The sequence below is a fragment of the Apus apus genome, chromosome 2, assembly GCF_020740795.1.
Source record: "Apus apus isolate bApuApu2 chromosome 2, bApuApu2.pri.cur, whole genome shotgun sequence".
Classification (NCBI taxonomy): Eukaryota; Metazoa; Chordata; class Aves; order Apodiformes; family Apodidae; genus Apus; species Apus apus.
The window spans coordinates 49,943,911-49,954,749 of record NC_067283.1 but is presented as its reverse complement, the minus strand read 5'-3'; the positions used below and the strand labels follow the sequence as shown (position 1 = coordinate 49,954,749).

The following is a 10,839-nucleotide window of genomic DNA, read 5'->3' as shown; positions in this document are numbered from 1 at the left end:
GAAAATAAAAAGTTACCATGTCAGCTATATTGGAGAAAATTTAAGTCCTCAGTGTTTCATAGACTAGTCTTTCGATGTAAAACTAGCAACTCTGTTAAACTGATCTTACTCATAGCATGATGGTAGGAAAAATGAATAGAAACACTGGGTAAAGAGTACACAGTAATTAGTCTGAAGTTCTTAAAAGACGGCTTTATTGAAGTCATTGTTAGAGCAGGTGCAAATTCTTAGATTTTGGCAGCTCTGACATCTCTTCCAAGTAAATTGTGTATAAAGGAAAATTCCCCAATGTCTAGATACCTTAAAAGAACAAACTGATTCTACAGCAAATGTAAATTGTAGAAAAAGTACTGTGTTCAGAATGTGTTCCCTGTTCCAAATGTGTGAAATAATTTAGAAATTATCACCTTTTATTTTCATTGTTGATGACAAGTAACATTGCTGTCACATGCCTAATGCAATGGATAGTTGAGCCCTTTCTGAGACAGTTTATATTGCTTATAGTTGTGGTCAGATTTCAAGAGTTCTTGGGTTTTCTGTGATGCTTCTGGAGGATTTTTAAAATAAGGATAGAGGAATACTAGGGAAAAATGTATTGCATGTCATTCTTTTAGAATAAGTTTGAGAAGCTCCAAAGCCAACTGATTGGAAAGGACAGTGACTCCTCTGATGTCAAACTGCTTTTCTGTTCTGTCTTCTTTTTCTCTTCAGCTGTCTTCATTAATATTTGCTGCTAGTTTGGCTGGGTCATAAATGCTTGAAGAGTTTCATAGCATCACGTAACAGGCTGCTGGCTACTACCAGTCCACAGCAGCTGCACTAACCTGTGTAGAGTGCGAGTTGAGATGTCAAGTTGCGTGTAGTAGAAATAAAAAATGGCTTTAGCTCATCTTGGATTTGCTTTCCCTCTTGCTAAGAGGGTTAAGGGATGCTGTTCTGTCAGGCAGTGGACCTTATGCCAGAGTCTGTAATCTTTTGGCCTAGATGGTATTACCAGAAGAATAACTTCAGATTTATTGTTCCTGGACACAGCACAGAATAAAGGAGATATGTAAATTATGGTGTCTGGGCAATAACAAAGTTGGTAGACAGACTTGACAGAAAAAAAGGAAAAGGAGTTTTTGCTTGTCAGTGTTTTTCCTAAAAACTTGTTGCAAAGCCACTTATGGTGCCTCCTTTCTCTCTTTTTGCTCATTTACATAGTTACAGCAGCTTGCTGTTGGCTGTTAATCCATTGGTTCAGATGATGGATCTAAAAATGCTGGCTCTGCAGCTGCTTTATGTGGGCTTTGACATTTTCCTTGGGGGAGACCTACATTAAAATAACATTGAGTGCAAGGAGTGGATGCATCAAAAGTCAGCTAAGGCCAAAATTATAATTACTTGTATGGCTTGCCCTCATTTGTGCTCAGAGCAGAGGTGATGGACAACTGCAAGGACTTTAAAATGTTAGAAGACTTAATATGAAATTATAGCTAAAATGCAGAGTAGATGAATGTAAAGTGATGTATGTGCAGACTTCTTTCACACTCTGTGCTCAGTAATAAGCTGTGAACATCTGTTAAAGTTCAGTAGCAAGGTTTTGTGCTTGCGTACAGGTCACAAAATCATCAGCTCGTAGTCAAAAAACCAAACCGCGTGTTAACATAGGTAAGATAGGAACAGAGAACAAGATACTGTGTGATCAGACTGTGGATTTGTGACTGTTTTTCCTCATGGATACTGCATGTGTAGCTCTCACCCTGGTCTTTCTGGAAGGTTACAGAGCTAGAAGAGTGTTACGGAAGAGTAGTGGAGGCAATCAGAGGCCTGAAACAGCTTCTTTTCTATAAAGTATGCTAGGTTAAGGCTGTTTCCCAACACAGATAGTATTGTGCAGCAATTAAGCCAACAGGTAGTGTGTTATGAAGTTCTCCCTTTAACAATGTACAGATAATCAGAGGGAGTCCTTGGTACAGGGGCTTTTGTGTATGCTCTGCTTATGTGTTGCTAAGAAGACTATACAAATGCATGGAAGAACACTCAAATGCTATTCAAGTGGAAAAATTCCTCCATTTTAGAAAATGCCTGAGAGGTAGGTTTTTAGTGGCTACAGAAGTGTTTAAGAGGTGTACTACACAGTTATATATGCTGCCTTAGATACATGTTTGTCCACTGTTGAGGGCAGGAGCTTTGATCTGATCTATATGGCTATTCTTGCTGTATTATGGTTTTAAAATGATGCTGTTTAATATAATAATTGTTTTTAACTAGGTAACCAGGCTCTCCATGTACTTGTTAAACTGCTGTAGAAGTCATCTGTGCTTGACAACTCTGCCTTGTTTCAAAGCTGAAAGTAGTGATGTGCAACAAGATAAAACGTTAATAATATAAGGTGGTTCATACCAAAACCTTTGGGTATGCTGCTGCAGGATTTGCAGTATTAGTTGTATTCCAGCCTGTACAGCTTTCTCCAATTCTGGTTCATATGCATCTGTCCTCCTGAAGCTACATAGAGTGCCTTGTGCCACGTCTCTTCAGGGCACAGAGACGGACTGGAGCTGATGGGCAGTGCTTTCCTTTTTTTTGTCCTCTCAGAAGAGTGCAGCAGCAGAGTACCTGGTGTGCTCAATTGTTAGGGCTCTGGATACTGACAGTGTGTTTGGGGACTGTAAGAATGGAAAGCTCATCTCCCAGTAGATAGTAAAGGAGAAGGGAACTCAAGTGCCCCTTTGTATTGTAGTCTCCATCATAGTGTACACTTTTGAAAAATAGACTCTGAGCCTCTGGGAGGATGGGATTGATTTAAAAACTTAGATGTTCAGGCTTGTAAGCATCACTGACTGCTAGCTTAGTTGTAACCTGGTACTGAGAGCCCTGTTTTGTGGTTTTTTTGTTTTGGTTTGTTTTTTTTGTTTTTTTTTGTATCAGCATATTAAATTCTCAAGCACAGGAAGATCTTTAGTGAAATACAGAAATTTAAAAGGTCTTTTTGGTGCGTGTTAGCAGTTAAAGTATTTTAAGTGCCATGTTGGAGAACTAGCATAGGTTTCTTGTCATCCACAGAGTTAGATGGTGCTGAATAGACACTTAACTTGTACCCTGTAGTTTGTTCTTTATTTCCTGGCTGTCCAACAAAGACAGTTATGCCCAAATTTGCAGCAGTGCTCTAATACTTAGTATTGTGAATTGACACTGTTCACTGAATGTATTAAGTGTTACAGAAATACAAAATCCTGAGAGACACTTAGAATGGTGGTGGCTTTGATTTTTGCACCTTTTTCACTCAAAAATATTGTGCAATAGCATCCTGAAATGAAATTACATGTTCTGGTGAGCACCTCTGAAGAAAACAAATGCCCTTGAACCTATTAGAGGTTCAGGTAGTATATGATAAACAAAAAGCATGTTGAATAACAAGAATAAATACAATTATTGAATGGCTACTTGTATTGATCGTTAAATGGCATAGGAGTAATGAAATTAAGCTGTCATGTATAAAGCTAAATTAAGGTCATGTGAAACACTATACTAAGCATACTTGACTAAAAGTTTTGTGGGTAACTTTGTTGGTCAAATGTAAGTAACTTTTTCTTTCCTTTTCTTTCTCTCCTCACACCCCTGTTTCTCCCTCTGGATTGCTGCTGCACCTATGTGGACTCATTGCTGTGATGGTTCAAATTCATCGTTTCACTGGACTGCTTTTGTATCTGTTATATTGATATCTTCAACCCTGGAAATGATGGAAATGTGTTGTTTACAAAGTAGCTGTAAGTATTATTTTGATTAAGATGTATTACAGCTATTCTGGAAATAGAAGAAGGATTAGAGTTTTAGTAGGTGAACTGAAACTGAGCTTAAGTAGCAGCTTGTTCAAAATCAGGAAGGGATAAAAGTTAAGAGAAAGCTGTTGTATTAGAAACACAAGATCTTACTTGGCATAGTGGTCAATACAGTGGAAGGCAATGTTTCAACAAAAGAAAAAAAAAGAATTACTGCTTTTAAAAGTTGTTGCAGGAATTCAAGAAACTCAGTTCCCAGTTTGTTTTGGTCTGTTGAGAAGGAACACATTAGGAACAAATGCAGCTTTTAAAAATCACCATGTTGAAAGCTTTAACTTAAATTGGTACACCAGAAATCAGAATCTGGCATCCAATTACAGTGTATAAATGCTTGTATTAAATACAGCATTAATGCTAAGTGTAACACTACAGACTTCTTTTTGCTTAGTAACATTTGTATTTTGTTATCTAAATTTGTGGATATAAATGCTATAGACTCACTGAACAGAGCAAATAACCTGAAAACTGCCACCTATTCTTGTTTAGCATTTCATACTCAGTGTTCTTAAAGTTCTTAGTAGTAAAGCTATCCTGAATGTGGAGCTATATGTGAAGGGGAAGGGAAGAGAAATAAAATAAATGAAAAATGGAATTATATTTAAACCCATTCTTCTGAGCAAAAGTAGAATTACCTAGATTGAATGAAGAAGTGAGCAGTTTCTGGTAAGCATGACATACCTTACAAGGTTTGTAGGTGTTAAATATGATACTAAATATTTTACATCTGGTAGGATGAATCACAGTTGCTTATCCTTAATAGTTATTTAGGACCTGCACTGCTAAGGATCTATTTAATATCTTATAGAGCACCCACCTATATGTCATGTAATATCTCTGAAGTGTTGGCTCCTGTTCAGGGTTTTAGAATGTGGTAGATTGTATTCCTCCCATGTGGTTAAAGTAGCAGATGGGAAAAGTAAAACAGTCTGAATTTTTTAGTTCCCAGCTAATTTCTTTTTAATCTTCTGAGAACTTTCAGATAACAAAATAGCTGCACCTAAGACAGAATTGAAGCAAAAAGCATGTTAAAAAAAGTTTCCCCGTGATATAAGGCTCTTTTTGTAGTAGGCCATATTTTGAATAACTTCTTCAAAGTACAAAGCCATTGAAGTTTTGCCTTTCTGAAGGGTTTGTTGCAGTGCATGCTGCATTGGCATGGGTCTGGATCTAGACTTTTTGTGAAGGAACTAGAAAAGGCTCCAGTTGTGAGACCCAAGAAAAGAATGTCAGCTTAACCCTTTTACTATCAAGTCGGTACCAGCATGATTTAGGAGCACAGGAGAGCTACGCTCATACTACTTGCCTGTGTTTTAAATGGGCATTGGTCTAAGTTGGTTATATTTTAATCTGTGCTTGTACACTCTGGTGCTTCCACAGTCATAATGTGGTAATTGTACTTGCACAAAATGCTGTTAGCATAGCTAACTTTCTGAGCCAGTCTTTTTTGGTATCCAGTAAACAAAAAAATAAATCACATTTACCTATGTATTACTGCAATTCATTGCAGTCTCTTTGATATAGACATCTTGGAATGTTGGCAGGTTCGGTAGATAGCACCTTTCTGCAAATGTGAAAATGAAGTGAATATCAAAATAACTAAAAAAAACCCCACCACATGCAAAGTAAGAAGTTACAAGCTTTTTTCCCAAATGTCTCTTGTCTTAGCAACAGAAGAACCTTGAAGGATATGTGGGGTTTGCAAATCTTCCCAATCAAGTTTACCGAAAGTCTGTGAAGAGAGGCTTTGAATTCACACTCATGGTAGTAGGTAAGTTTCTTTATTTGTTTTGAGTGGTGATCATTTGAAGTATATTGATTTAGCTCTTAAAATCTATGATGGTGATGTGAATATGGTTTTTGTGAGCTCATGAGAAAATATGGATCTTCCTCTTCTACACTGATAAATCTAGAATGTTTGAAAAGAACGTGTTGTCTAATATGCAAATAGATAAGAAGAGGAATAAGGAATGAGAATGTTATAGCTCATCCAGTCTAAGAAAAAGTTTGGTGTGGATCTAGTCAGAAATATGACTTGCAAGTACGACATAATAGAAATAATTTGAACGTGGCTTTTCATTTGAATAAAAAAATCAAACTGCTTTTACAGCTGTGGGTGTAATATGGCAAACAGGGATCCAAAAGTAAAGTTGGAATCTTTTCTTGCACATAACCAGGCAGCAGGATCCTGTATATCCTGCAGTTCTGTGGCCACAAAACTTTGATACAAAATCAAAGCTTTAATTTAAACAAACCTTTCTAGTTTGTATGGTTGCAAAGAAAACCAAATGTCCACAGTGCATTTCCTATGGTCTACAGAGAATGGGAAAATATAGTTAGTATGGATGAGTAATGTCATGCAGAACATTCATTTAGGCTTCAGTGATGAGCCAAATTGTCGTCTGTCCTGCTAGGACATCGGATTTCCTTTCCCTTCCTGCCTCTTGAGTGCTTGCATGATAGTAGACTGTTATTAAGGTTAGCTGCATTTGTAACAGATAGATACTGGATATGTGACTCAGATTTAACATGCTAACAGTTAATGATGATTATAGTAATGATAGTAATTTCAGTATTAGGTTATGATTATTTTAAGGGTGTTTTATAATAGCCAGCTGTCTCTTTGTTGATGGCTACCTTTATCTTTTGTAATTCGGATAGCTTAATAGTTCTTTGATGTTTTGCCATCAATACAATGGATATCTTGTGCAGTCATTATGTGCATGTGGCATGTTACATAATAATACTATTGACAGAGTTAGAAATCAAGGTCAAATTGGTGAAAGCTCATTGTAGATCACTTCTCATTTTCTTTTGATTACGAAGTGAGCTAGAATTTTAAAATGTGATAGTTGCTTTTTTCTTTTGGTACTTGATTACAGGTTTCTTTGCAATCTTGGGTCCGAGTACATAATTCATTATTTGGTACAAAGCTGTTTAGTCTTAAAGAAAATTTGGTTTTCTGCTATATACAGGAACAAGGGAGGAGGAAGGGAGAGAACTGTCTTCATAAAGTATTATTCCAGAAATAGTTATAATTTGTATTTCCAAGTTTTGTACTTGGAAAAAGCAAGTCACTTAAAGCACAAGTAGTAGATGTAGTGATGTATCAGAACTGGAGAAAGTGTGGAAAATTACTGTTCTTATATTTGCCTGCAGTACAGACTAATGCATATGCATTTAGGGGAACTGTTAGAAAACTCTGGCCGTTGAGAAGAAAAGTTGGTCCAAAATTAGATTGAAAATGAGATGTTGATCAGAAAATCTTGTTACTAGTTTTACATTTCATATTTTAGTACTTAGTACTAGCACTTGGTAGTATAAATTCACGTGCAAATTAATTGAAAGTTTTCTGGAGGAATCAGCAGTAGTTTTCTAAATTAAAAATGCAGCTAATTTTTTCCTTCCAACCCCCAAGTTTAGAAATGAGATTTGAAAGCAAATATTTAAACAAAATGGTGACTCATCTTTTAGTACTCTAAGCATCTGGGGAAGGGCAGGGAGCAAAAATTATTGTGTTCTGGGACTTGTGTGATGTGTCTAGTATTAGTACACCCTGCAAGGACACATCTGTTTTGAATATGAAGGTGAAACAGTTTGTGTATTACTGATTGCTGTTGTTGGTAAACATAGTACTGTAATGTGCAATTAAATTCTTAGAATTGTGATTAACTATTGCTGCATTCATCCTTTGTGACAGTGCACTCTGACTTGGTTTGAAGTCTTCAGCTTACCTCATGATGCTTTTATAATTTTCTCCAAAGTTCTAGAATTTTGTGCTGGTCTAAAAATAGTGCTGGCTGAATAAGAATACTGTATATACCATCTCTCCAAGGTAATGAAAATATTTGCTTGCTCTTTCTACTAGCAAGACATTGTGCATACACGGCTGTCTATTCTGTAGCTTGCACAATTACTAGTCTGCTGGCAATGCTTTATAAGTTCCACAGTGTCAATATGTTACCTGTTTGTTCTGAAGTGGCAAATGAGAGAGCAAATACTTGTGGTTGCTGAACAGATTCAAGGAAGAGAATAAGTTATGTTTGGGGCCTGCAGTCTCTGTATCCAACTATTTTTGGGTGTTTGTAAGCCTTGATATTGCAGCTAATGCATTTGTAATAGCTATTTTCCAGTTGTCCATTTAGTCTAGAATTATCAGTTAAACTTAATAGACGTTAATAGCATACATAATGCCTGGCTTCTTTGGCTTGAGCTGTGTAGTATTCAGAAATCACTGGATTGGATGTTGTTTGTGTTTTGGAGGGACATGAGGATATGATTTTTCAGCTGTTGTTGGCTGTTGTAGAAACAATTAAGTTTCCAGTTTTAACTATGTAAGGTATTTGTCACTGAAGACATAAAAAGTACAGCAACCAGCAGATCTGACATTGTTTCCAGTAAGAATTTCTGCAGGGAGATCAGCCTGATAGAACCTTATACTGCTCATGAAGCACGAACAAACTCCATAAAATGAATATACCCCAGGCTGCTGAGTTCCTGTCATTCTGCTGGAGGTGATGTGGCTGCCCATAGTTGTGTGGTGAAACCGCCTTGTGTCCTGCACTTCTAGTGCAGCAGTGAAGCTGGAAAGAGGACTTCTAAATTTGGGTTTGCAGAAGGTCGTGTAGTGGTTGAATAGCCTGGAGCATGGTTTCTGGAGCAGGTTCAGGACATTGGATGCTCCTTATCTGAGCTGACCTAGGTTAGTTGGGGACATTGCTTTGGAAGTGTCTCCATTTCAGACATGTGGGCAGGGATTTGTCCTGTAACTTGCTCTTTCAGTCAGGAGTTGGTAAGATTGCTTAATTTGAACCTTTTAGTTCTAGGGAAGTCTTTAAATATAGTTCCTAATTTTCAGGTGATCTGGTGTTTGCATCAGATGTAACTAAAAGGTGAAGTGTTTAAACTGCGCACATATACATCTAAAAAGTTGATGTTAAAGTATCCCTTTCATATGCAGTGGTTTAAGAATAACTGAAAAGTTAACCCTAATAGGAACTGAGGTTACTCTATAATACTTGGAAATGTTTAAATGTTTATTGTGCCTATGTCATCAACTGTGTTTATGTTGTCTCTTAAGTTGTATAGCTTCCTTTGGTACTGTTTCTAAATTTTTCTTGAGAAACTGAAGACTGAAATAGCTCTTTTTCTTATTGATCAGTTGTCATTTGACATAGATGTGTCTTTAAAAACTTCATGAGATAATGAATTTCACATTAGTCATTCTAAAAGGCTAATCAGTAGTTTAAATCAGGCTATTTCTGAAATTACTTGTTTTTGTAGAGTAAAAATAAGCACTACCCTGGAGGCTAAGTCATAAAGGAAGCACAAATATGCTTTACATTGAGCTTAATTCTTGATTCTTTCAAAGGAAGACATTCAAATAGTAGTTTAAAGCAACTAATTCTGTATCTGAAATATTAAAGCACACCAGGGGAAAAAATGTTGTTTGCCTCAGTAGGCTGCTTCCTTCGTAATCTTGTGTAATCTCTTCAAGTATCAGATAGTTGTTGAAACACTTGAGAACCCGACATAAATATTTGGTCTGTTGGAAATCCAAAGTGTAGTGTCTGTATTTCTTTGCTGTATGGGTTTTTTGGATGAAAGTACATGATTAGGTCAGATGCTTATGAAAAGAATACTTTGAGAAGTAATACTACCATGGTTAGTAGCTTACAGTAAAAAAAAAATCTTAATTGTGAAATTGTAGTCCTGTTTATTAATATAATTACACTTGCTTAAGTAGCAGGCATGTGTTTTCATTTTGGTTTAATGAGGTGTGTATCCAACAGTTGCTTTTCAGTGTGTCTTTTTTTGGAGCGTTGGATGAGGAAATATCTTTTGTTTTTCTTTTGTTGAAATTACACTGGTGACATGATTTGAAGCCAAAACCCAAGTAGATGACAAGTAATAATTTTTAAAAGTTCTTTTCTCATACCTACTTAAGACTAATTATTCGGAGTAGCTTCATAAAATCACAGTTTTAGGTGTTGGAAGGGATTTCGAAAGATGATCTAGTCCAGCCCCGCTGCCAGAGCAGGATCCCCTGGAGTAGGTCACACAGGAACGCATTCAGGTGGGTTTTGAATGTCTCCAGAGAAGGAGGCTCCACAACCTCTCTGGGCAGCCTGTTTTAGTGTTGTCACCCTCACAGTGAAAAAGGTTTTCCTCATGTTTATGTAGAACCTGCTGTGCTCCCGCTTGCACCCATTGCCCCTTGTCCTATCACTGGACATCACTGAAAAAAGCCATCGTCCTGACACTCCCCCTTAACATATTTGTAAACTTTGATGACGTCTCCCCTCAGTCTCCTCTTCTCCAAGCTAAAGAGACCCAGCTCCCTCAGCCTTTGCTCACAAGGGAGATGTTCCAGTCCCTTAATCACCTTTGTGGCTCTGCACTGGACTCTTTCAGGCAGTTTTTGCATCAAAGAAAGTGGCTTTTCATAGAGCTATATACTTTCAGCTGTTTAGGCTTCACAAGCCTTATTAGAGTTGGACTATTAAAAAATAAATCTGATTTGTAAAGTGCAGAACACTTATGGTCGAGTGACTTTGCAGAGCACCTTTCTACACAGTTTCTATTTCTTGAACAGCTGTTTGGTCGCTTCTCCTGGAAAGCTGTTTTGAAACCTCTTCTGTAGTAAATTGTCTGTTTTGATTTCTAATTGTTGCTTTAGCCTTGTAGATCACCGGTGGATTACAATTTAAAGGAAAATGTCTTGCAGTGTGGGCTTAGTGTTTCATTTGTAATTATATGCACATTCAAATGTTTTGGTTTAAATGTGGGCTTTTTGGTATGGACTCAAAGGGCTGTATTTTGCAAGACTTGAAGTTATGTTAACGAAAAAGCACACTCTAATTTTAAAACACTTGTATTGTTCACTGAAGAGAACTCATACTGGTTTAATACTGGTATCTACTGTTGATGGATCATGTTCTGATTGGAATTACCATGTTTTTTGTTCACTTTCTGGGGCAGTTTATTTATCAAAGGAACCAGTGGTACCAAGAGCCTTGGA

At 37.0% G+C, this 10,839-nt stretch overlaps 1 protein-coding gene across 2 annotated transcripts in view; it reads left to right on the top strand.

The window, feature by feature from the left end:
* Positions 1-5,486: 5,486 nt before the first annotated feature.
* The window catches only part of SEPTIN7 (septin 7), a 58,756-nt gene continuing 53,403 nt past the window's right edge, over positions 5,487-10,839 (top strand). For both annotated transcript variants that reach the window (XM_051612708.1, XM_051612707.1), the window contains exon 1: positions 5,487-5,589. In XM_051612708.1, the coding sequence (XP_051468668.1) occupies positions 5,580-5,589 (10 nt within the window). In that variant the 5' untranslated portion in view covers positions 5,487-5,579. The remainder of the gene's footprint in view (positions 5,590-10,839) is intronic.